We start from the raw sequence: 27,363 nt of genomic DNA on the forward strand, positions 1-27,363 counted from the left end.
ATCAAATTTGGAAATATTTGCAGCATTGTTTTTTCAAATACTGCCCTCTCTCAGGGGTATTCCAATTACCTCTATATTGAAGTGAAAGTGAACGTTGCTCAGTCATGTCTAACTCTGTGACCCCATGGACTATACAGCATGGAATTCTTCAGGCAAGAATATTGGAGTGGGTAGCCTTTCCCTTCTGCAGGGGATCTTCCTAACCCAGGGATCGAACCCAGGCCTCCCACGTTGTGGGCATATTCTTTACCAGCTGAGCCACAAGGGAAGCCCAAGAGTACTGGAGTGGGTAGCCTTTCCCTTTTCCAAGGATCTTCCCAACCCAGGAATCAAACTGGGGTGTCCTGCATTGCAGGCAGATTCTTTCCCAATTGAGCCATCAGGGAAGCCCTGCATATTGGAGCACGTCATATTGTTCCCCATGAAACTGAAACTCTGGCCTTTGTAACTATGTGTTATAGTTTTTTTTTACTTGTGCTATAGTTTGAATAGCTTCTACTGCTGGCTTCAAGTTCACCAATCTTCTACAGTATCTAATTTGCTGTTAAGGTTCTACAGTGATTTAAAATTTTTTTCATATATTGTATTTTTCATCTCCAGAAGTTGAATTTCATTCTTCTACATATCTGCCATTTTTATCATAATGTTCATATTTAATTATAAATTCTTCATTATATTCATATAGCTTTTTAAATGTCTTAGTGCTAATTCTGTGATCTCTGTCATCTCTGGTTCTGTCAACTGACTTTTGTCTTGGTTATGGGTCAAATTTTGCTGAAGCTTCACGTATCTAGTAATTTTTTGTAGACTAGTCATTGTAAACATTATATTGCTGATTGTCTTGTGTGTGTGTGTGTGTAAGTATTGAGTCTTGTTTTGGGAGGAAATTAAGTTACTTGTGGATCAGCTTGATCCTTTCAAGATGTTACTAGGTTACATCTAGAGTAGCTTTTAATCTAGGGCTAATGTAGCCCTACTACTAACGTATAAGCCTTCAGGTGTCTGTACTTAATTGCTCAGTGTTCAGTGAGGTATTTACTCCAGCTGGTAACTCTGAAGTCATCCAGTCCATTATGAGCTCTGGGAATTTTTCCATTTATAGCTCCCTGGTAATTGTTCTTTTCTTGGTGGTTGATCTTTGCTTGGCCTTGCACAGTATTACTCTACACATGCTCAGATTTAGCATGTGTAGTCACAAGCAGTCAGCCAAAGACTCAAGATTTCTGTAAATTTTCTCGGAGTAAAGAAGATTCCTTTTTCTCCAGTATTCTGTCAAGCAAATTCCACAAATTGCATCTTTTTGGTAACCACAATATCCTTGCTACTGCTAAGTCACTTCAGTCGTGTCCAACTCTGTGCGACCCCATAGATGGCAGCCCACCAGGCTCCCCCATCCCTGGGATTCTCCAGGCAAGAACACTGGAGTGGGTTGCCATTTCCTTCTCCAATGCACGAAAGTGAAAACTGAAAGGGAAGTCGCTCAGTCGTGTCCGACCCTCAGCGACCCCATGGACTGCAGCCTTCCAGGCTCCTCTGTCCATGGGATTTTCCAGGCAAGAGTACTGGAGTGGGGTGCCATTGTCTTCTCCACGATATCCTTAGCCACATGTATAGGGCCGGCATGTTATGTGGTAGGTGCTCAACAAAATATTTTTATGAATACATGGGCTTGTATTCTTTCATATTTAAAGTTTCCATTATCAGAGTCTATCTCCTTTTTCATTTATTCTTCTTGACTGCTCTGGGTCTTCACTGTGGTGCACAGGCTTCTCTAGTTGTGGCATGCGGGCTTAGTTGACCTGCAGCATGTGAGATCTTAGTTTCCCGACCAGGAATTGAAACTGAGTCTCCTGCACTGGAAGGTCGATTCTCAACCACCGGACTATCAGGGAAGTCCCTCCTTTTTCATTTCTAACATCTTCTCTCCTGTTTTAAAATCTTTGCTTTTATTTTGCCATATTTATTTTGTTGAACATATCAAATAACCAGCTCTTTCCTGTTATGATCTGTTCTGTATTTCTGGATTCTAATTCACTGCGGTCTACTATTATTATTTTGCCTGCTGTGCCTTAAAACTTTGTGTTTTTCTCATTTAAGATAAGAGGCAGTGTAATGTAGTGGTCAAAGAACTGGGTTTGGTTATTGACTTTATCACTTATTAGCTGAGTGAACTTCAGGAAAACAGTAAATTCTCCGAGCCTCAGATTCTTTATTGATAAAAAAGGGAGAATGTTACTTGCTTCATATGAGTTAATTTTTATAGAACACAACAGTGTCTGACACATTAAGTACTATATAAGTGATAGGTAAACCATATTTTTACTATGATTTTTACTAATATTTACTAATATGATTTACTAATATTTTTCTATATTGGTTAGTATTAAAAAATTGATCTGTGATTTTCCTTTATGTACTACTTCAGCTGAGTCCTTATCTTGTTTTATTGTTCTCATTGTTATTACTTTCTAAATAGTTTGTAAATCAGTGATTGTGATTTTTCTCCTGAACCAGAATTAGAGATTTTCCTCTTAGCTTCCATACTGTATAGTAGATAAATTTTCTTTTTTCCTTCTACTTAAAGAAAAAAGAAAAAGAATAGCTTGTTTTTATCGCTTTGGTATCAGACAGTATAACTTAAAATTGAGATTTTTCTGTGTTATTTAGAAATAAATGTTTATAAATATGGACATTAAAAAAGTACATCATCTTCAAGGTGGAAAGTTTAATTTTAAATCTCCTAGTTACTTAGATCATCTTCAGAATTATCAGTTGCCTTTGTTATATCAAATACAGGGAATGCTATATAATCAAACATTCTAAAGGTGAGGAGGGAGAAAGGGAATGAAATAAAGGAAACAGCAAAGACCACCATGACTGCATTTTGCACATATCAAATATTTGTAAGTCTTGCTTACTCATAATTTGAGTTTATTATAGAGAAGAATGGCACTACCACAGGCACACTCACCTTTAACTTATTGTCCACTACAAGAAGGCCTTCCATCCTAGCTCCTTGACCGCCTCCACACTTGAACACATCTAGAATTTCTACAGTCTTTGCCCCTGCCCCAACCACAAGAACAGTGGAGATATACAGAATAGTTAAATTTCATAAATCCTCAATGATCCAGCTTGTAAAGATGTAACTTGAAGAATTCTGAAATGTAGAATTCTGAAATTTACCTATAAAACGTTGATGGTAATTTGCTACTTAGATGCTAAAACTAAAGCCCTTGTTATTTATAATGTAGTATCTCATAAAATATTTGGGGTTACTATTAACCAGTGATTTGGTAATCTGGTGGAGGCCAATAAGACCAAAGCTATACTTCTCTGGGGAACTGGAATTCTGTCTTTAAGGGAGAGATGATTCCTGCTGTCAAATGGGATGGACAGGAAACCAGAATTAGCAGAAAATCCCTTATATAGGCCAGTAATTCTCAGTGAAAGTGAGAAAGGGACATAACACCCCTCAGGGGCATTTGGCCATGTCTAGAGTTGATTTGGGTTGTTCCAAGTAGGGGTGAGGTACTCCTAGCAGGTAGTGGGTAGAAGCCACGTATGCCGCTAAACGTCTTATAATGCACAGGACAGCTGCCCACAACAAGGAATTGTCTGGCTTACTAACAAATGCTGCTTGATATCACTTACATGTGGAATCTAACAAATAATACAACTGACTGTATATCCAAAACAGAAACAGACTCACAGATATAGGAAACAAACCTGTGGTCACCAAAAGATAGAGGGACAAGTTAGGGACAAACTACTATGTTCATAAAATAAACAGTAAGGATATACTGTACAGCACAGTGAATTATAGCCATTATCTTGTAATAACCTATAATGGAGTTTAATCTGCCAAAGTACTGAATCACTATGCTGTATACTTGAAACTAACATAATAAGTCAACCATACTTCAGATATTTACAAAAAAAGAATTATCTGGTGCAAAATGTCAGTAGTGCCAATAAAGGCAAGCAGGTAAACTCTATTTTGTCCTTTGTACTCAGGCCTGAACTTAAACAGTGAAGTTTTCTAGGGGCTACTCCTTGGTTAAGACCAGTTAAAAAATGGCTTCTGCCACAGGGTGGTGGCATCTCTTAATAAATAAAAGTTGACCATAAGTAGTTGTATTTTGTACATAAGAGTACCCTTATTTTGTTAATATCCAGTTTCTATCTCCTATTAGAAAAATACTTTTTTTTTTTAAATTTCTAAACATTTTTATTTCAAATCTCTTTTCACCCCTTCCGCAAAAAGACATGGGTCAGTACAGCAATCATAAAAAGGAGATACAAACACAAGAGTCAAATGTCTCCCGCACTGACACTTTACAAAAAACCAGGAATTGTACATGAGTTTTCCAAACAGGACCTGCAGCAGCTACTAATGTCCCTTTACAAGAGTCAACATGCCTATTAATACAGTATATACAGACACCCCATTCTGGAACTAATCTACAGGGACATCCCAACACCCCCCATCTTAGAAAAATACTTTTAAATAAGCCATCTTACTCTAAACTATGTAACATTCCAGTTGTACCGCTAAAGGATCCAAATTCAGTCTCTTCTCAGCTGTGCAGTAAAATATGAAGGAAAGGAAGGGTTACATGCTTGTCCTTTGAGGCCAAGTGGTAGTGGCGGCAAGCAGTGAAAAACTCCAAGAACAAATGAATTCTCAGAAAACAGGGCTGCATAATCCATCCACTCTTCCCAACAGTAGCATCTTCTTTAAGAGTCAAACCTGGAGGTTCTGGGATTATTCAATAAAAAAAGAGTAACATACACTTTACTCACATTAGGAATCTCTCAAACTGCAGACTGAAAATACAAAACTCTTCGTAACAATGTCAGGGTCTTTTCCATCTAAGCGGTGCTGAACTGTGTATAACTAGTAAAGGGTGCAACCTGACAATGCTTACACAAGAAATTTCTCACTAAACTCACTTATTCATCATTTGTTGAGTAACAATGAGCTCTCCGTCAGTAGTCAAGAGCTGACATTCTAGTTGGAAGGCACAAGACATAACCATGAAACAAACAGCGAAGACAGTACTGCTGAGACCAAAGAGCTATACCCCAAAAGTGTACTAGATTTAGAATAAGTCAAGAACATTTTGAGCTGAAGTAATCAGGAGTAGCTTCTCAGAGATGAGACTTTTGAACAAGGATATGAAATGTGAATAGGATCTAAATAAACAGACAAGAAAAAGACTAAACCAAAAAAAAAAAAAAATACAAAAAATAGAGCAAGGGTTTTGTGGTGTAGAGACAATGATGCTTTTTCACGATCCTTTAAAATTACCTGATTATCCAGCTTTGAATTCTTCAACTGTTTTTTGTTATTAAATCTTCAGATGCTATCCTTTAAATGGGATAAGTAGAGTAGAGTAGAGGAATATTTCCAAGGCTCTCTAAAAGTCTCTGGGATGATTTATCTTTATGGAAATAAAGTCACAGGTAAACCATTAGGATTTTCCAGGCCATGTTCTGGTTTCTATAACAGGAAACTGACTAAATGTATTTTACTCACCTGGAACACACATTCAACCAGGTGCATAACCTTCTTTCCCCTGGCTAACATAACTTGGTATATCAGTAACTGTATAAAGTTTTTCTACCGCAACAGAAATGATTGTCTATTAAAGGCTTTTGCAAATTGCTGCAGCTCGGCATACTCAGCTTTTACTACTAATTTGCTCTGACCACATTTTCATTTTATGGACTGAAATGAGCAGTTTATTTCCTTTCCTAGGGCTTTTGGTTCTCTGTTGTTCCCCTCATACTATTTAAGGCATGCCATGTCTTCCTCGCCATAGTCCTTGAATTTGCAAACTATGCGCTCAAACAGAAAACAAAACACCCCCAAACTCCAGTCTTGTTATCAGAAAACAAAACTCCTCACAAAAAGCAATATTTTTGGACATTTTGGAACCATTCTATGACTCAGTGTATGGTAGGTTTCCTCGGAAAACTCTCAGTGATCCGGAGAATCCTCTTTAAGGCTGGGTGATCTCGTCTATTAATATTTTCCTGAGATATATGGCTAAAGACAACTCTGTGTGCTCCGTAATATTCAACGGCTACATCATCGTCACCCAGACACGAGGACGTAACTTGGGCACAGTAGGTTATATACTCTCATGAGAGAGGCCATCTAGTACCAGCTCCTGGGTTCAATGCCACCAGGTGGCCCTCCTGTGATCTTCTGGACGCGGGCCTTGGGCACCTGAGTCCCGCGGATATCGGAACATTGCTTCGGCGCCTAATGAAATTCTCCGCGCGAAGGCGGCAGGCGGCCTCGAACTCCCGCCTGCTCACTGACAGCCCTGCTCCTGCCAAGACCCAAGTTCCGCGCGGCCGGAGCTCGCCTCTAAGAGTTTCCCGCGCCCAAGGCGCGGGCTTCTGGCGGTGCCTAGCGCCCCTCAGCCCCGGTCGCTGTCTCATCTCCCGCGATCCCGAGAGTCCGGAGGGAGCAGGGAACGCGGAATCGGCCCCCAGCTGCAAGCCGAGGGGACCCGCCTCCACTTCCAAGTCCAGGGAGCCCAAACGGGAAGCCAAGGACAGCGCCGGACGTTCCGGAGACCTCACACGTCCCCGTCGGGCCCACGCCAGCGTCAAAGCGGCTCTCCCGCCCTCTCGCGAGAGAGTGCCTGGTGGTACCTCCTTCCTTTCAGCTTTCTCTCCCCGCCCCCAGAGTGCTCGCGCGGCTTCCTCCCGGGGGCGGGAGCCTTGGACGTGGCGGGGCCGGGACAGCCAGGGTGCCGGGCCCGAGGCGGTCTGCTCGGCTTCTCAGCAGCCGGCCTTCCGCGCCACCGACAAGCCCCTGACAGGCCCAGTGCCTTTGCAGGTAGACGGGCCCCGGCCTGACTGACGCTGCGGTGGAGCCGTAGGCCGGGCGGAAGGGTCAGCGAGCCTGGGCTGGTGGGCACCACACCTGCGCGGGCGGAGGCCGGCAGGAAGGTGCGCACGCGCGCTGCCTGCGGGAGGGCGGTGGCTCCGGGGACGCCGAGCAGCGAAACCCACGGGCTGGGCGCGCTGGGTGGCGGTGGCGTAATCTCGCAGCCTCTCAGCGTCTCCTTCCCTCCGCCTCAGTTTGGGGCGGGTCAGGAGAATGGCTTCGGACATAGAGTCGTCGCTCGAGGCGAGCTTCTCATCCAGCGGTGCAGTGTCAGGGGGCTCAGGGTTTCTGCCACCGGCTCGCTCCCGCATCTTCAAGATAATCGTGATTGGCGACTCCAATGTGGGCAAGACGTGCCTGACCTACCGCTTCTGCGCCGGCCGCTTCCCCGACCGCACCGAGGCTACTATCGGGGTGGATTTCCGAGAACGAGCGGTGGAGATTGATGGGGAGCGAATCAAGGTGAGCGGATGGGAGACTGTCGGGAGGAAGGTTATCCCGGGATGACACGTGTGCCAACCCCTTCGTGGGTTAATTGCTGGGGCCCGGTATAGGGCGTGCGCTTCATCTTTTCTCACGCTGATGTGAAGATGGGAGTTGGAGATTGGAAGGATTTGTATATAGCAAACTTCTAAGGCAGTGTTTCTCAAACTTTATTGTGCATGAGATTTACCTGGGTTTGTTTGTTTGTTTTTCCCCAAGTAAAGATTCTGATTTGGTCAGGTCTCCGGTGTTGCACATCAGCTAGTCAGTGGAGCACACACCGAGTAGCAAGCGTGTAGGACTGACTTATGGGCCGGGTTCTCACGTGTTGGGAGTTAGTGAAGTAAGGCCAGAGGAAATATAGTGAAATTTCTCAGGCATGGGAATTTCATTTAGTAAATATTATTTGTTAAACATTCATTTGAACACTGCCCTAGGTTTTGTGGAAGTAAAACCCCCGTTGTCTTTGAGGAAGTACCTAGGTATTCTCTTGCATGCAGTTTTGTTACAGTAGTTTCCAGATGACACTGAGTTGTTTAGAAAATTATGTTTTCCTGTTGAAACATTCTGTAGTTTGTACTTGGTTCCTCAGTGGGTTGCCACATTCTTGGTGCCCCCTTCTTTTGAGTCTTAAGTCTTACTGGCGGCTCCTGAGACTGGAGAACACAGTAAAAGTGGAGAAGGTAGTAAGCTCAGAGCCAAGCCTGGGATTCTCAGGGATTGAAATGGAAACATTGGAGAATAAGGCATCAGTGACCAGACTGAGGCACCTTAGACACACTTCTTCACTCTGACTGATGTTCAGCCACCTGCTGATACAATCCTTTAAAACAGGTGGACTCGAGGAACTACTCTGCCTTCCTTATACTGTGTTTTTTTATTTATTTATTTTTTGCTTTAAATTAGGATGTTCATCTTTACCTCAGTCCACTGTGGGGGGAAAAATAGGCTCACTTCATTCCCACACCCACATTCTTCAGACATGAACAATTTAGTTTTTGGTTCTCCAATCTAGGGGCTTCCCTGGTGGTGCTAGTGGTAAAGAACCCACCTGCCAATGAAGGAGACATAATGAGAGTTGGGATCGATCCCTGTGTCAGGAAGAGCCCCTAGAGAAGGACATGGCAACCGACTCCAGTATTCATGCCTAGAGAATCCCATGGACTGAGCAGCCTGGTGGGCTACAGTCCATGGGGTCACAAAGAGTCTGACACGACTGAAGCGGTGTAGCATAGCATAGCAGAATCTCTGGCCCATCTCCCCACCCCCAAAGGGGTTTTACTGCCAATGATAGTAAAGGAGAAATAGGGCTGAAAAGGCATCAGTCCTCTGTAGGCCCTTTTGCCTTTTAATCTTAGCTTTAATTTTTCATTGTCCCATTCAAGCTGGGAATGGTGGTCTTTTGGATGCACTGTATTAGGGAGTTAAGAAAGATCTGCATACATTGCAAAGAAAAGGGTAGAATAAAAGGCTATTTTCCATCAGAATTAAGTTAGGCCCAGGAACCTCTGGGGGAGGAAAATAATAGGATTTCTGAGGTTAGAGGGGGAGTTTGTTTGGCAGAAGGAGTTCTGAGAGAAATTGCCTGGGTTTTGAAGCCCAGCTGGCCTGGCTCAAATCTGAACCTATGAAAGGGCTACGTGTCCTTTGTAGGGAGATCAGCATTACCTAGTTTTCAGTATAAAGTCTCACATCCCAGGAACCGTCTCAGTCTTAGGCGAATTGGTGTGGTTGGCTAGTCTGGTGGTTAGGCAGTTTCTTTAATCTTTCAGAGTCTGTTTTTCTCATCTGAAAAATTGGGACCATAGTACCCCATCAGGCTCACATGAGGGTTAGATGAGAACAGATAGAAGGTACTTGGCTCAGAGTCAGTGATCTTGAGAAGATTCTTCTCCCCTGGTGGTTTAACATCATGATTTCTCTTTGGCACCATCAATTCTATGATTGCACAACCAGAGTGAAGCAGAGATCAAGTAGGGCATAGGCAGACAGCTGAAGGGAAGGTGAAAGTGAAAGAAAGTGAAAATGAAGTCACTCAGTTGTGTCTGGCTCTTTGCAATCCGTGGACTGTAGCCAACCAGGCTCCTCCATCCATGGGATTCTCCAGGCAAGAATACTGGAGTGGGTTGCCATTTCCTTCTCCAGGGGATCTTCCCAACCCAGGGATTGAATCCAGGTCTCCCACATTGCAGGCAGACGCTTTAACCTCTGAGCCACCAGGGAAGCCCAATGGAAGCAGGATAGTAACAAAGTAGAGGGACTGGAGGCAGGCGAGGAGTTGGGGTTCAGTGACCCTTTACCTGCCTCCAGGTTGCCATTTACACTTTAGATCACAGATGAATCAGGTGCAAATTTAAGAGAGACTTATAGCATATTAAACATATGAACTATGTCCAGTGTGTGACATCGAAGGCTTAGCTTTCAAGATTGGTGCTGGCGCTGATAAGTGAAGCAGAACCTCAGATGGGATGAATCTGGGAGCACAGAGTTGATCCTTCTGGTTGAGAGGAGCAAGGAGAAAACACTTTTCTCTGTGATTGTCCTTCCTGAGCTTTAGCCTGACCTCATATGTTGATAGGGCCCCTGAGTTGGTATCCTAGTTGGTAGAGAGGCTGGATTTCTTTTTCTTCTCTCTAAGGCCTTATCTGTTGACTTGTACTTCCAACTGTAAGACTTGAGAGGTTTTTATTGTGGTCAAAAAGATTACAGAGATTTCTGTAATAGAAAAAGATATGAGTATTTTGGTGGGGGAAAAGTTTAAGGTGTTTTTTTGGTGTCTTAAAAAAATGAAGTGATATAGAATAGCTTTATTCCATATATTGCTGCTGCTTTTTTGTTAACCTATATTATGTTTTAAGTGCTGCTGAGATGTTCATATTATCTCTTTGGAGCATTGTAAGCCTAACCTGAAACAATATTTCTTCTAACTTTTCATCTTGAAGTGAAAGCTGGAAAGCTCTGTTACTTTATTATTTATTAGTAAGTAGACATTATTTTTACGTGTTTGGTAAAAGTGAGAGGTTGTGTTAAATGTTTTGTGGACTGTAAATTTTTCAGAAAGCGTATCTTATAGCAGTGCTGTTTCAGAATCACTTAAAATGTTTTATAAAATGTGATAAAGTCTGTTTGCTATTCTGTTCCTGAGTACTATATATGTATAATGGAAAGTGTAAAATCTTGTTTGGAGAATTTGGAAAGTTGGATAAAATTATATAGTTAATTCCTTAAATAAAAATACATTTGGTATTTAAATCAAGGTATTTAATCCTTATGCTCCTTCTGTCTCTGTGTATCCTCACCATGGAAGCTATTTTCCTTTCATATCAGCACGTGACAATGTCAGACACCAACAGAATCATTCTCTGTCTCTCACTAGGGATCCTCAGTTCCTATTTGAATATTGGGATAGCTTACCTGTCATTTGTAGTGAATGAGATTTTACATGTTAAATGCAAGATGTTAATATTAACTAGATAAAAATAATCAGGGCCTCTCTCTCCATAGGTAAAGCAAACATTTAATGAGTAAACGTTTAATGGAAAGAAGACATTTTGTTAGACAAAAATAATTATGATACAGTGCAGGAATCAGCAAACCATGCTTGAGGGCTAACTATGGCCTGCTGCCTGGTTTTTTAATTTATTTTTCTGTTTTTTTTTTTTTTTATGTGAAATATGGTTGATATACAATATTATGTTAGTTTCAAGGGTCCTACATTGTCATTTGCTATTTGCATACATTATGAAATGATCGTCACTGTAAGTCCAGAAACCGTCTGTGCCCTGCTGTCTGTTTCTCTGTGGCCTGCAAGCTGAGTTTTACATTTGCAGATGACTGGGGAAAAAAGAACCACAAGAATAAGATTTCATGACAAGTGAAAGTTACATGAAATTTAAATTTCAGTGTCCATAAATAATAAAGTTGTATTGAAACACAACCTGGCTCATTTGTTTATATATTGTGCTTGCTTTTGCACCACAGTGGCTGAGTTGAGTAGTTGTGACAGAGACCGTTAGGACTGTGAAGCCTTAGATACTTAGTACTCTGACCCTTTACAGGAAAAGTTTGCTGACCCTGATACACTGCATAGATGATTTGCTGTCCTACACAGGAATAAAATTTATATACCTAAAAAGATGGTTGAGGGCAGGAGGAGAAGGGGGCAACAGAGGATGAGATGATTGGATAGCATCATTGACTCACTGGACATGAGCAAACTCTGGGAGATAGCAAAGGACAGGGAAGCCTAGTGTGCTGCAGTCCATGGGGTCCCAAAGAGTTGGACACGACTGAGCGACTGAACAACAACCACAACAGAAAGATGACTAGCAAAACCAGGCAGTAGGTGACTGCCAAGTTATTTTTGGATGTTAGTGGAGGGCTCATTCTCACTGGAGGGATATTTTGATGAGTAACATTAGCAGGATGCTCCAGCAGGATTAAAGTTTCCTGTGGAAAAGTGGCAAGTGAGAAGAATTGCATAGGTGTTGGTAGCAACATTTCTGAAGAGTTTCTAAACAGCTAGAATCTAGATTTCATTTTGTATGTGTGCTAAAAAGTCCAAGTGTTTTAGGAAGATAAATGGGGCAGTGATTGAGGATGAATCCTGAGTGAGCCTGATTCTTCCCCTTGATGAACTGGTTTTCTGTCTGCATTCTCTCCTTTAGTAGACCCTTGACTTTGGGTATCACTTCTATGAAGGTAACTTCCAAAGCTTTGTTTGGCCCAGCCCTCACTCCTCATCTGTCCCTCTGTGTTCCCTATCATTTTGTCTGCTAAGTCTGCTAGGTCGCTTCAGTCATGTCAGACTCTGTGTGACCGGATAGACGGCAGCCTACCTGGGACTCTCCAGGCAAGAACACTGGAGTGGGTTGCCATTTCCTTCTCCAATGCATGAAAGTGAAAAGTCAAAGTGAAGTTGCTCAGTCGTGTCTGACTCTCAGCGACCCCATGGACTGCAGCCTTCCAGGCTCCTCCATCCATGGGATTTTCCAGGCAAGAGTACTGGAGTGGGGTGCCATCGCCTTCTCCGCTATTGTTTTGTAGACATGGCTATTTGGATAAGCCCTCCCTCACCTCAAAATTCTGGGGTGGGTTCGTCTTTCCTCTCAAATCTGCCTCTTCTGTTGCTCCTCTACGTGACCTACATGGTCCAGATGTTGTCCGCCTCATCCTGGAGGCCTCACCATTCTTTGCTCCCTAAATCCAGTTAGTTTTCTACATGGATGATTTCTCTCATCCATTCTTCTTTCAAAATCTTAGTTCATTTTTTTCACTCCCTATACAATGGAATACTCCTCAGCCATAAAAAGGAACAAAATTGTGCCATTTGCTGAGACGTGGATGGACCTGAAGACTCTCATACAGTATGAAGTAAGTCAGAAAGAGAAAAACCAATAACATAAATTAACACATATATGTGGAATCCAGAAAAATGGTACAGATGAACCTATGTGCAAAGCAGATGGGGATTTATTATGCTCTGCTCTATTGTAGCAGTTCAGCTCATCTCCCAACCCCAGCCGTCAATTAATTTGTTGTATACATTGTTGCCAAAATGCCAGATTAATGTTGCTCTTTAGGGAGAATAATCTCCCCTGCCTCAGATGCCCAGAGTAGTTCTCCATTGTATTGTAAAAAGTTCCAACTTTTAAAATTAACATAAGACCTTCCTTCTCTTGCTCCAGACTGCTTTTCTAACTTAACTCCCCCCACCATTAATTCCCTTTGAGTACTCTATAGTCCAGCCAACTATTTGCTTATCCCTGTTTTCCTGTTGCATTTCCCACTCTTTGCCTGGAATAACCTCCCTTTCCATATTTCACCACGTGTAATTCTTCCTGATTCACCTCAGTGTGTCTCTGTCAGGAATCTCCCTACCTCTCATTCTCCTTTCTATTTCTTCTTTCTCTCAGCTTCCTTTAGCACCTTACCTGAGTCTTTAAATCTCTGCTGTTTGTACTATATGTGTGTCTGCCTCCTTTATTAGGTCTTACTCAGTTTTATTCAGGACAGAGTCCATGTCTGATAATTCCATAGACATCTTCCGGAGTCCAGCTCAGTTCTAAACTATATAGGGCTCAGATAAGTGTTGCATATATTGGAAACGGGAGATCAGTTGGTAGCTTGCTCTGGAAATCCAGATTTGGGGTGATGAGGGAAGCTAATGGAAGGAAACAGATGACATGAGATATTTTGATGATAAAGCCAAAAGGCTTCAGTAACTGGCTTTTTGTGAAGAGGAGGAGGACTCAGATGGCTGAGGTTGTGGATCTGATTGACTGAAGGTAGATTGCACAGAGTCGGACACGACTGACGCGACTTAGCAGCAGCAGCAGCAGGTAGTATCTTTAGTAGGGATAAGGAGTATAGACTTCCCTGGTGGCTCAGATGGTAAAGCGTCTGCCTACAATGCGGGAGACCTGGGTTCAATCCCTGGGTCAGGAAGATCTCCTGGGGAAGGAAATGGCAACCCTCTCCAGTATTCTTGCCTGGAAAACCCCATGGACGGAGGAGCCTGATAGGCTACAGTCCACGGGGTCACAGAGTCGGACATGACTGAGTGACTTCACTTTCATGGAAGATTGATTTTTGAGAGGCTCTGTAAAAAAAATTTTGTGTTAATCATTTCTTTGTTGAGATGGTGTTATATTCAAATGGAAATGTTGGATTGGCAGCTAGAAGTGTGGAACTGGAGGAAATAATCATGACTATGACGGTGAAGTTGGGGAGCATAGGTAGATAAAGACAAAATGCCCAGTGTAGTTAACATGCTTAGAGAGTGGACTAGAACTTGGCTTCAGAGTGTAATGAAGAGGATATACCATGAATGCTGAACCCAAATAGAAATCAGATTATTTACCCTTCTCCATTGTTTTGTCTTAATCTTTATTAAAAGTAATCCAGTGTTTATAAGTCAAAGAGTATTTTATTTTATAAGACATCTTACACCTTACCTAACTAGAATTAAATTGAGAATTCATCTTAGAAGTGGTGATGGTGCAGTATTGTAATTAGCCTCCAATTAAAATTTAAAACAATTAAAAAAGTGGTGATGGTGGTTAGCAAGATACCAAATTGGTCCTCTTGATTTGATTTGCACTGGAATTCAGTGAATGGGAGTATTGACAGTTGGGGTACCCTAAAAAGGAATCTTAATCTATGACTCCTTAGCTCAGAAAACTGGGATATTTGAGTCTGGAGTGGTTTGGTCTTGAGTCCTGTATGGTATAAGCAGTCTCCATATTCACAGACCCAAGCCATTCCACTATCTGAAGGATCCCTGGAACCAGGCCAGAGCTCCCATTGTTCTTCCAGCCTGATCAGAAGCCTGTGATTCTTATAGCTCTTCTTTGAAAAGTAGCAACATTGGTGTTTGTACTCAGATGTGAGATGTGATGGAATTACTAATTTTCCAGGGATCTTTCATCAGTAGTTAAGATATTTTGTTTTAGAGTCTGTGTCAGATTTCTGTACTTAAATTAGCTTAAGCAAAATGAGATTTTTTTTTTCCCCCACATAGCTGAAAACTCAGGAGAAAGTACTTCTTTTTCTGTCAGTTCTAACACCAGTACTAAAATGGAGACTCAGAGATTCTGCTTGGGGACTGTGACATATGCCCATCCCCAAACTGTGGTGGTGACATAGGTGTGGGGATGGGTCATGTGCCTGGCTGGGGGTTCACGTGAGTTGAAGGCAGGGGAGGGGTGGTTCCCCAAGGAAAATGAGGTGCTATTAACAGTACCCGGTGAAGAGCCAACTCACTGGAAAAGACCCTGATGGTGGGAAAGGTTGAGGGCAGGAGGAGAAGAAGGCGAAGCAGGATGAGGTGGTTGGATGGCATCGCTGACTCAACAGACATGAGTTTGAGTAAAGATGGTGAAGAACAGGGAAGCCTGGTATACTACAGTCTACGGGTCGCAGAGAGTTGGACATAAAGACTGAAAAGCAAACAACAATAAACAGAATTGGGGTTGTATGCTAGACTGGGAAAACCAACACTCATCTGTAATAGAGTCACTCAGCCCAGATTTAAATCCTGGCTGTAAGACCTTGGTAGTACAGCTCTTTCAACCATCTTGGAAGCTGTGGAGGCCTGCTGGGAACAGGACTTCTAGCACAGCTCTTAATAATATGTCTGGAAGACTATGATCCAAAGCCAGATTTGCCGGCTGTAAGCAGGGTCTCCGGACCCAGAGGGATCATACAGCCCTTTGTAAAATTGAAGATGTTTGTGCTCAAGATGAAACTGAAGTCTGTCTAGGCAAGAGATGTACTTATGTGTATAAAGCAAAAACAACATAACTTCTGGTGGAAAACCTAAGAAAAGCAGAGTTATGTGGGGAAAGGTAAGTGGCTCTTGTGGAAACAATGGCGTGGCTTGTATCAAATTCTGAAGCAACCTTCCTGTTAAGGTCATTGGATGCAGAATCCCTGTGATGCCATCAAGGATTTAAATTTATCGAACAGAAAGTAAAAGTGTGGATTTGTTTAAAAACAAAAAAAAAGGCTTTGTAGCATAACCGAATCACTGTGGTGTACACCTGAAACTAACACAATTTTGTAAACCAATTAAACTGTAAACTGTACTTCAATTAAAAAAAAAGGCTTCATAGTCTCTTTGTGTCCTCAGGTGAGTTACACAGCCTTAGTAAACCTCAAATTGCTCATCTGCAAGGTTGAGTAATTGTTACATTCAGTTCAGTTCAGTTCAGTTCAGTTGCTCAGTCGTGTCCGACTCTTTGCGACCCCATGAATTGAAGCACGCCAGGCCTCCCTGTCCATCACCATCTCCCGGAGTTCACTCAGACTCATGTCCATCGAGTCAGTGATGCCATCCAGCCATCTCATCCTCTGTCGTCCCCTTCTCCTCCTGCCCCCAATCCCTCCCAGCATCAGACTCTTTTCCAATGAGTCAACTCTTTGCATGAGGTGGCCAAAGTACTGGAGTTTCAGCTTCAGGATCATTCCCTCCAAAGAAATCCCAGGACTGATCTCCTTCAGAATGGACTGGTTGACTCTCCTTGCAGTCCAAGGGACTCTCAAGAGTCGTCTTCAACAACAATTCAAAAGCATCAATTCTTCGGTGCTCAGCTTTCTTCACAGTACAACTCTTACATCCATACATGACCACAGGAAAAACCATAGCCTTGACTAGACGGACCTTTGTTGGCAAAGTAATGTCTCTGCTTGATTAAATAAGATAGTGCTTGTAAAGGACTTAGCATAGTACCTGGAACATGCTTGGGCTGTGCAAACCTCAAGTAAATATGAGTAGTTTAAGTTCAGTTCAGCTGCTCAGTCGTGTCTGACTCTTTGCAACCTCATGGACTCCAGCACGCCAGGCTTCCCTGTCAATCACCAACTGACGGCGCTTGCTCAGAATCATGTCTATTGAGTTGGTGATGCCATCCAACCATCCCATCCTCTGTTGTTCCCTTCTTCTCCTGCCTTCAGTCTTTCGCAGCATCAGGGTCTTTTCCAGTGAGTCAGTTCTTCGCATCAGGTGGCTAAAGTATTGGAGCTTCAGCTTCAGCATCAGTCCTTCCAGTGAATATTCAGGACTGATTTCCTTTAGGATTGACTGGTTTAATCTCGTTGCGGTCCAAGGGACTCCCAAGAGTCTTCTCCAACACCACAGTTCAAAAGCATCAATTCTTTGAGTGAACACTAATACCTTCGGGAGAGATGGTAATAATGGAAAATGCATAAATAAGCAGAGAAAGAATAGGGAGGGAAGACAGCTAAGATTGCTGTTTCCAAATTATGTGTATTCTTTACTCTTAAGACCACAGCTAATGAAAAGAAAAGAAGATGAGCTCATTATGTTATGTAAATTAGCCCTGATTTTAAGGTTAAAGCAGGCTTTTGAAAAGGTGAATGACTGGATCAAGGTCCCACAAATTGGTGGCTGGGCTGGAATTTACAGCCCAGCTCTTGCTTCCTTTCTCTCCTTGCTGACTTCCTATCTCTTGCATTATGCTATAATTAAATTCTTCCTTTAAATTATTTCTAGTCACACAAAATGTGTCACTTCTCCTTGTTAGGGAAGCTAAAATTTATTTTTAAAATTTGCCATGTGGATCTATATGTCAGATGTACATATTACTACTCTGTACAGTGTGCTAAAAGGAAAAAGAGTTCTGTTACAGTGTTACTAATACTAGTTATGATGTTGATTTACATCATCAAGCTATTAATAGAAGCTTTTATGTAATCATCAGATGATCTCTCATATAGGCTGCTTAGAAGCAAAAATAATAAAAATGTGTTCTTTGAAAGAACAGTGCCATGCTTAGTCACTCAGTTGTGTCCTACTCTTTGCGACCCCATGGACTGTATAGCCTGCCAGGCTCCACTGTCCTTGGGGATTCTCCAGGCAAGAATACTGGAGAGGGTTGCCATGCCCTCCTCTGGGGGAATCTTCCTGCATTGCAGGCAGATTCTTTATCATCTGAGCCAAGACTGGGTAGCCTATCCCTTCTGCAGGGGATCTTCCTGACCCAGGAATCAAACCGGGGTCTCTTGCATTGCAGGCAGATTCTTTACTAGCTGAAAGTGAAAGTCACTCGGTCGTGTCCGATTTTGCGACCCCATGGACTATATAGTGCATGGAATCCCCCAGGCTAGAATACGGGAGCGGGTAGCCTTTCCCTTCTCCAGGGAATCTTCCCAACCCAGGTATCGAACCCAGGTCTCCCGCATTGTGGGCAGATTCTTTACCAGTTGAGCCCCAAGGGAAGCCCAAGAATACTGGAGTGGATAGCCTATCCCTTCTCCAGCAGATCTTCCCAAGTCAGGAATCAAACTGGGGTCTCCTGCATTGCAGGCGGATTCTTTACCAACCGAGCTGTTACCAGCTGAGCTACAATAAAAATGTGGTCTTTGAAAGAATAGGGGAAGAGGAAATTTGATAGCTGATCAAAGAAAGAAAGATCATTTGGGCTAATACTGTATCTTCTTTAGTCAAGCAAAAAAGTATTAAATCAGTTTGCCAGATCATTTCTCATTTTGGTAATAAAACTACTAAAAAGAGCTTTCACGAATAGTAAGAAACTTCTCAAGATTTAGCAAACAGATTTGTATTGGAACTTGATACTTGGATTTAAAGTAGGGATTCATGAAATATTTTTAAAGTATATTTTATGTTGTCTTTATAGTGTCTCAAACGGGAGAATATCGTGTAAAAGCACCTTTGAGCCATTCTCTTTCCTAAGATATTAAGTATTAAATTGGGAAAAATTGCTCTGAAAACACTTCCTAACTTAACATCTGCCAGACAAAAGCATGTCACTTGCTTAGTTTCCAAAATGTCATTTTCTCTTCTTTTCTAAGCATTGTGAACCACTGCACTCAGAGCTAAACCTAGAGATTTTTCTAGGTTATCATAGGTTTGTTCCCCATTGGCCCACTGGGGAGCTGTATCTGCCTCTCTTTCAGTGACAGTTCTCTCTACCTTCGTGGCTGACGGTTTTTATCAGTTGTGCTGTCCTCTCTTTGCTGAGGCTCTTGGCCCTCACCTCAGTGCAGACCTGAGAGGCAGCAGACAGCGTAACAGTGTGTCCTAGGCTTTCACTTGTTCTAGTAATTCAGTGAGTGAAATTTTGAAGCTTCCTTTTAAATTCAGTTCACTCTCTGTATCTATGGGAGAATATTTGGGGAAAAAAAATTCCCCAAAGCAAAACTTGAATTTGCCCACTGCTGGCAACTGTTTACATAGCATGTACATTGCATTAGGTATTGTAAGTAATTTAGCGATGACTTAAAGTATACAGATGTAAGTTAAATGCAAATACGATGCCATTTTATATAAAGGACTTGAGCATCCGTGGATTTTGGTGTTAGATTTTGGTGGGGGTTCCTGGAACCAGTCCCCCATGGATACTGAGAAACAGCGGTATTTCTTTGTAAGTGACTCACGAACATAGTATATACTTTTAAGGCTCTCCGGTAAAGTGTGAGATGTTATCCCATACTTCTTGTTTCCTGGAAGTCTTGATATGATCAGAATGTTTTGAGTAAGATTGATGGGAGGAGGCTTATTGTTGAGTCAATCCTAGCTTAAACAAACAGTTTTCTTAAGGCTGAATATCCTCATCATCACCACTTGCATTTATTGAGGATTTTCACAATTCTTTGAGACAGGTCTAAATTCTGCATGATTTTTTTTTTTTTACTTTAGTTTGTTAAAACAAATGTATGTTTGTTACAGAAAACAGAAAAGTAGAAATAAAGGGGGAAATTTGCCTTAAATGCAACCATTTAAAAAATTACTTTTAATTGGAGGATAATTGTTTTACAGTATTGTGTTTTTTTCTGCCTTTTATCAGTATGAAACAGCCATAGGTAATATATATGCCCCCTTCCTCTTGAACCTCCCTCCCACCACCCACCCCATCCCCCTCTCTAGGTTGTCACAGTGTACTGGGCTGAGCTCCCTGCGCTGTACAGCGACTTCCCACCAGCTCTCTGTCTCACAGGTGGTAATGTGTATATTTCAGTATATTTCAGTCCTGCTCTCTCCATTCGTCCCACCCTGTCCTTCCCCTGCATGGTCTATTCTCTATGAAAGACAACCATTGTTCCTGTTTTGGTCTGTTACCTTCTTGTGTACTTTTAATTTTTTTAACTTAAATATGTCCTCTGCTTAAAACGTTATAAATCATTATTCTTCATCGATGAAATGAATTTTGAATACTTGAGCTGGGAAAACGTTATTAAAAGAGGAAGACGTCAGTTCCAGTTCTTTGGACGGCTTTTATGTAGACCATCCAAATTATTCCCAAAATATCTTTCTGAATGTTAAAGATACAGTTTGAAGTGGGATTTTTTTTTCATTCTAAAAAACTGAGATATTTAAGATTTGTGCTTTGAAAATAAACCATTCAGTGGTTTTTAGTGTATTCACAAGCCTATGTCACATCATCACTTATGAATTCCAGAACATCTCACCAGAAAGAAACCACTTACCCATTATCAGTCACTCCTCATTCTTCCCGTTCCCTCGGACCCTGGCAACCACGAATCTGTTTACTCTCTCTGGAGACTTGCCTTATAGTGGACGTTTCATACACATGGAATCTTATGACGTGTGGTCTTTTGTGTCTGGCTTCTTCATCCATGTTGTAGCATGTGTCAATATTTCACTCCTTTTTATGGCTGAATAATGTTCCATTATATGGATATATATTTTATTTACCCATTCATAAGTTGGTGGGTATTTGGATTGCTTCCACCTTTTGAAAGTTCAACATGTTGGTCGCTCAGTTGTGTCCGACTCTTAGCAACCCCATGGACTGAAACCTGCCAGGTTTCTCTGTCCATGGAATTCTCTAGGCAGGAATACTGGAGCAGGTTGCCATTCCCTTCTCCAGGGGATTTTTCCAACCCAGGGATTGAGCCAGGATCTCCTGCATTGCAGGTGGATTCTTTACCAGTATAGTGTAAACATAACTTTTATACATGTAGGAATAAAAAATTCAGTAGGAAACCAAAAAATTAATGTGACTTGCTTTATTGTGATATTTGCTTTATTGCAGTGGTCTGGAACTGAATCTGCAATATCTCCAGGATATGCCTTATATTATATTTCTACCTTGAACAAACTTAGACTTAGGAAGAAAGGGAGACTATTTCAAAAATGGATACATTTGGACTAAGAAGAGCTACCATAAAAAAAAAAAAGATGAAAAAAAATCAGAACTGAAAAATTAAGATAGCCTGGGAGTGGTGATCAATATTTCCATCTCTAACTACATGTTTAAAGTGTATTCATTAATTCATTACATTTTAATTAAGCAGTTACTGCCATGTTTCAGCACTTCCTCTTTTATATACTACTTACTTTGGGGGCCATCTACAGTATCCCCTCAGTTTTCCTCTCCTTTGGTATTGCTTTCAGTTCACTCACTCAATCATGTCTGACTCTTTGCCATTCCATGGACTGCAGAATGCTGGGCTTCCCTATCTATCACCAACTCCTGGAGCTTTCTCAAACTCATATCCATCGAGTCGGTGATGCCATCCAACCAGCTCATCCTCTGTCGTCCCCTTCTCCTTCTGCCCTCAATCTTTCCCAACATCAGGGTCTTTTCTAATGAGTCGGTTCTTCGCATCAGGTAGCCAAAGTATTGGAGTTTCAGCTTCAACATCAGTCCTTCCAATGAATATTCAGGACTGATTTCCTTTAGGATGGACTGGTTGGATCTCCTTGCAGTCCAAGGGACTCTCAAGAGTCTTCTCCAACACCACAGTTCAAAAGCATCAATTCTTCGGCGCTCAGCTTTCTTCACAGTCCAACTCTCACATCCATAGATGACCACTGGAAAAACCATAGCTTTGACTAGATGGAGCTTTGTTAATCTGCTTTTTAATCTGCTGTCTAGGTTGATCATACCTTTTCTTCTAAGGAGCAAGCGTCTTTTAATTTCATGACTGCAGTCCCCATCTGCAGTGATTTTGGAGCCCGAGAAAATAAAGTCTGCCCATTTCCATTGTTTTCCCATCTATTTCCCATGAAGTGATGGGACCAGATGCCATGATCTTAGTTTTTTGAATGTTGAGTTTTAAGCCAGCTTTTTCACTCTTTTCTTTCACTTTCATCAAGAGGCTCTTTAGTTCCGCTTTGCTTTCTGCCCTGAGGGTGGTGTCATCTGCATATCTGAGGTTATTGATATTCTCTATAGAAGTCATCTATTTAGGCTTCCATACTCGGAGTATCTATAAATAATACAAGTCTTTCAGTTAAAAATTATCTAGGGGACTTCTCTGGTGGCAGAGTGGATAAGAATCCTCCAGCCGATGCTGGAGACACAGGTTCGATCCCTGGTGCTGGAAGATCCTACGTGGGTCAGAGCAGCTAAGCCCATGTGCCACAATTACTGAAGCCGGCTTACCTAGAGCCCATGCTCCGCAACAAGAAGCCCCCACTTGCTGAAACTAGAGAAAGCCCATGTGTAATGATAACCCAGCACAACCAAAAATTAAAAAAAAAAAAAGCTATCTGAGCATCTCTGTCCCTGGTCTTTTCCATTGTGATTAGTACTCTCATCATTTAATATTTCTCAGGAACTAAGCAGGGACACAATAAATTCCATGTTTTAAGAGAATCATAACACATGACTTGTATTTAGCTTTAGATATCATTCCCCCCGCCACCCCGTATTTCCATTGGGAGGTATTGGAATATTTTTATTGGTAGAGATGTTTAGAATAGATAAGTGATTTCCTAGTCATTTAAATTTTTTTAAAGGGGCCTGGATTTTGTCAGATGTATATATATGTTAGACAAGGCTGTGGTCCTAGTGTGATCAGATTGGCTAGTTTTCTGTGATTATGGTTTCAGTGTGTCTGCCCTCTGATGCCCTCTTGCAACACCTACCGTCTTACTTGGGTTTCTCTTACCTTGGACGTGGAGTATCTCTTCACGGCTGCTCCAGCAAAGTGCAGCCGCTGCTCCTTACCTTGGACGAGGGGTATCGCCTCACCACCGCCCCTTCTGACCTTGAATGTGGAATAGCTCCTCTAGGCCCTTCTGCGCCCGCGCAGCCACCGCTCCTCGGGCGGGGGGTAGCTCCTCTCGGCTGCTCCTGCGCTGTCGAAGCCTGGTACTCTCGGCTGCCGACCCTGACCTCGGACATGGGGTAACTCCTCTTGACTGCCGCCCCTCGGGCATGGGGTCCTCCCGGCTTCTGCCCCTGACCTCGGACATGGGGCAGCTCCTCTAGGCTGCGCTGTGTGCGCTGTCGCAGCCACCCACGCTATGTCTAGTCAAGGCTATGGTTTTTCCTGTGGTCATGTATGGATGTGAGAGTTGGACTGTGAAGAAGGCTGAGCACCGAAGAATTGATGCTTTTGAACTGTGGTGTTGGAGATGACTCTTGAGAGTCCCTTGGACTGCAAGGAGAGTCAACCAGTCCATTTTGAACTTCAGCCCTGGGATTTCTTTGGAAGGAATGATGCTAAAGCTGAAACTCCAGTACTTTGGCCACCTCATGCGAAGAGTTGACTCATTGGAAAAGACTCTGATGCTGGGAGGGATTGGGGGCAGGAGGAGAAGGGGACAACAGAGGATGAGATGGCTGGATGCCATCACCGACTCGATGGACGTGAGTCTGAGTGAACTCCGGGAGTTGGTGATGGACAGGGAGGCCTGGCGTGCTACGATTCATAGGGTCGCAAAGAGTCAGACACGACTGAGCGACTGAACTGCACTGAACTGATACATATGTTCATGTGGGGGCTAGGCCTCATGACTTTTCACATCTATCCTAATTCTACTATTTTAAATTACATGAATGAAAGGCAGGGAAGGGCATATTGAATTTGTGGAAATTAGACACTTAACATGTTTTTAAAATCTGATATCTGTTTCTTTTAGCATTTAAAATCAATTTTTGAGGTATAATTTTTCCAAACAAACTTGACTTACTGAATTAAAGTGCTAAATTGAAGTACTTGTTCTGCCACTTGTGTTAATCATGAAGTGACTGGACTAGTATCATGACATTTAAATCACATAAATAACACCAAAAGGGCACTTTCAAGGGAGCAAAGTAGTATAAGTGAAGCAGCACAAAGGGCCGTGCGAAGGTAGTGAAATTTTTCTGTGTGTGTAACTGGATGAAATTGTCAGTTTTTCTCTTCTTTTTCCCACTTCCAGATCCAGTTATGGGACACGGCGGGACAAGAGCGATTCAGAAAAAGCATGATCCAGCACTATTACAGAAACGTGCACGCCGTGGTCTTCGTGTATGACATGACCAACATGGCGAGCTTTCACAGCCTGCCGTCTTGGATAGAAGAATGCAAACAGCATTTGCTAGCCACCGATATACCACGGATTCTTGTTGGAAATAAATGTGACTTGAGAAGTGCCATTCAGGTACCCACAGACTTGGCACAAAAATTTGCTGACACACACAGTATGCCTTTGTTTGAAACCTCTGCTAAAAACCCCAATGATAATGACCATGTGGAAGCTATATTCATGACCTTGGCTCATAAGCTTAAGAGCCACAAACCCTTAATGCTTAGTCAACCCCCCGATAACGGAATTACCCTGAAGCCTGAACCAAAGCCTGCAATGACATGCTGGTGCTAAATCACAGTCTTTATTACAGTATCTAATATTGACTAAAGAAATACTTCTGAAGTATGACAGTGATAAGTCATAGAATTTAATCTCAGATACAATGGATCATCCTGACACATTACTGTTTATCATTGTTATGCTTATTTTTGTATTTTGTGTCTACTTAATCAAGTTTGTCGCTGTGACACCACAAGGAAAAAGTTTTCAGGTGAGGTTGAAATGAAGCAATATTAGGATGAATCAGAACATCTTTGCGTTGAGAGCTCGAGGAGGCTTCATATGAGAGCATAATGGGATTTTTAAGAGTCAGTGATTGTTTGATCCTGTGTTCCTGAAATTGAAAAAAATATATTAAGGGTTTAGGACACTTACTGGTATGTCCTTTGAATAGGAAGTATTCTCAATAGGATAAAAACTGGTATTTGCCTCTCCATAGAGTTCTTTCTTTGTATTGTTAGTATATTAACTGCATTATTATTGGTACATTTTAAGAGCCAAGACTTCAGGTCTGGTGGCAGAAGACCTAGAATGTTTTCTGGTTCTCAGCCCAGAAAGAATGACTTTCCCAACAGTCCTAGATGTTTGATCTTTATAATCAGTGTCAGTCAGGCCTATAAAAATATCATTATTATTTTTAAAAAGAGTAATTCTAGAAAATATGCAGAAGTAAATCAGATTATAATGCAAATGAAATGACATCATAAGGTGCTTTATACTTTACTTTGATATATTTAAATAGTAAAAACTAACTGAAAGATTTGAGATGTTATAGTTTAGGGGAAGTAAGTGGACATGGCTCCTGGCTGCCACCAGAGACTTTCCAATCCCTGGCTGTCAGTCATTTCAAGCTGTGTGTCTGACATAGGATCTCATGCTCCCCCCATCCCCAGTCAACTCAATGCCTAAATGCATTCATCCTCTCTTCCATTTGGATTGTAACTCTGAGGGCATACCTATAATTGCTGTGAGTCTACATTTATTTCTGTAATAGAATTGTGTCATAATCTATAATCTTTAAATTTTATGGTCACAACAAACTACTCCTCCTCAGTATGAAAAATAAATTAGGTATTAAAAAATATCTAGCCAATCCCTCAGTGATGGAAGGAATATTTTAGAAAGTATTTTACCCTAAATACTTTTGTTTTGAATGTAAGACTTTGCACATAGGAAATAATAAGCTTGCATATGAAGCTATTATATGAATGGAATGTAAGCCATGAACTCTAACTGAAGTGTGCACATTCGCTAATTCTGAAAGATTGCTGAATTTACCATTTTAGAGGAAATTAAGCTGAAAGGTGATTATACTTAAAATATTTTCAGAATGTGGGAAACCAATGAAATATGTGATCTAATCTAGAGTTTTTTCCTTAATCATCATGGTGGTCCTGGCTGAGTAATTTAGTTATAAAAACAAGATAATTCTATTACATAAACTAACTGAAGATAATAATTAGAGGAAATAGTTACTCTATTTTAAACACGAGACCTTAAGGAAAGAGAAATTGTCTTTGTTTTTAATGAGATTAATCCATTTTTCTTATCATGCTAGAATTAAAAGTGGTTTGACTTTATCTAAATTGATATTAATTTGTAACTATTTTTATAGCAAAACAATGACAGCTGTTACAATTGTTGTGGGTGTTAACAGTTTTTTAAAGAAGGGAATCTGTTTATTGCTTATCAAAACATTTTCTAAAGTGGGGGAAGAAAGTTTACAGACTTTCCAAGCACATTTATGTTTTTTCAGTGCTGTTTATTAATAATTTTTTAAAAAGTAATTTAACTTTATTTCTTTTTGTAAGGAGTTAGTAGTAAGTATCCTTTAAAGTTCTCTAAAAGGACTTATTTTTTCCACTTTAATATTTATTAATTTAAAAATATTTGTATCCCATTTGTGGTGATTTGTTGTTTTAATTTTCTCGATACATGTTTTCATTTTTAAAAAGAACATACTTACCAGTTGAATGGGGATGAAGCTTTTAGATATTTTCCAAAATATTTATAAAACACCAACTATTGACAAATCACTTCCAAAATGGTGGCTGTTATTAATTTTTAAAGCACAAGTCACAAGTTTTATAACTTCTGTGTGAGTTTATTTTAACTGTGTCCTTTAGTTGAAAACCTCAGATATGTTTTGGAAAAGTCATAGTTTGGGAGAACACCAAAGGAAGCTAATCCAGGCTGTAATATAGTTCTTAATGACAGTGCTTTATTGACAGTATGTTGCTAATACATTTCTTCATGAAATCTAAACCAGAGTTAAATAATTTTGTTGTGAAATAGCATCACTGTAATTTTGCCCTCATGAAGTTCAATAAACCAGCTTTGACATAAGGAAATTGTAGCTTATTTTCTTTCTTTGGCTGAGTAGAAAATGAAACCAAAAAAAAAGTTTCTTTTTTTCCCTTGGCTTCTAGGTAATGTGTAATATACTAAACAAACAAAAACACTCATTTGAAAATTTATTTGGAAATACATTCGAGGTTAAAGAAGGTTTCAGGTAAAAACCCTAAATTTTAAAATGAGCTGATAGGGTAGCTTTTTTATTTGTGAGGTTGAGTAGTCCCCCTTGTTTAAGAACAAACACTTCAGTGCAATTGGCAGATACCACAAGAGTGATTGACATTTCTATTCTAGATTTAGAGGTCAAAGGATTTAGAGGTCAAAGGATTTAGAAAAATGAATAACTATAAAATGTGGGAGAAAGAAGATGTGGCAAATGTAAAATTATAGTCTCTGTATTCAGATGACTGGTTTAGGAGAATGTGGACTGGGGCCTGGGGCCTCTGAAGTTCATACTGCTTTCCAGTTTATCTCGTATACGTCCCTCTTCTGTTCAAACACAAAATTGCGTTATTCATGAAAGACG

At 41.3% G+C, this 27,363-nt stretch overlaps 1 protein-coding gene and 1 pseudogene across 1 annotated transcript; both read left to right on the top strand.

Annotated features, from left to right (window-relative positions):
• The first annotated feature begins 6,768 nt into the window (after positions 1-6,768).
• On the top strand, positions 6,769-26,833 carry RAB33B (RAB33B, member RAS oncogene family). The gene is made up of 3 exons (XM_027567388.1): positions 6,769-6,972; positions 7,105-7,372; positions 24,054-26,833. Exons 2-3 carry the CDS (start codon positions 7,124-7,126, stop codon positions 24,492-24,494), a joined length of 690 nt encoding a protein of 229 aa, XP_027423189.1. The 5' UTR covers positions 6,769-6,972; positions 7,105-7,123; the 3' UTR covers positions 24,495-26,833.
• Positions 15,265-16,147, top strand: LOC113907780 (annotated as a pseudogene).
• Positions 26,834-27,363: the final 530 nt, after the last annotated feature.

This window comes from Bos indicus x Bos taurus, chromosome 17 (genome assembly GCF_003369695.1).
Source record: "Bos indicus x Bos taurus breed Angus x Brahman F1 hybrid chromosome 17, Bos_hybrid_MaternalHap_v2.0, whole genome shotgun sequence".
Lineage (NCBI taxonomy): Eukaryota > Metazoa > Chordata > Mammalia > Artiodactyla > Bovidae > Bos > Bos indicus x Bos taurus.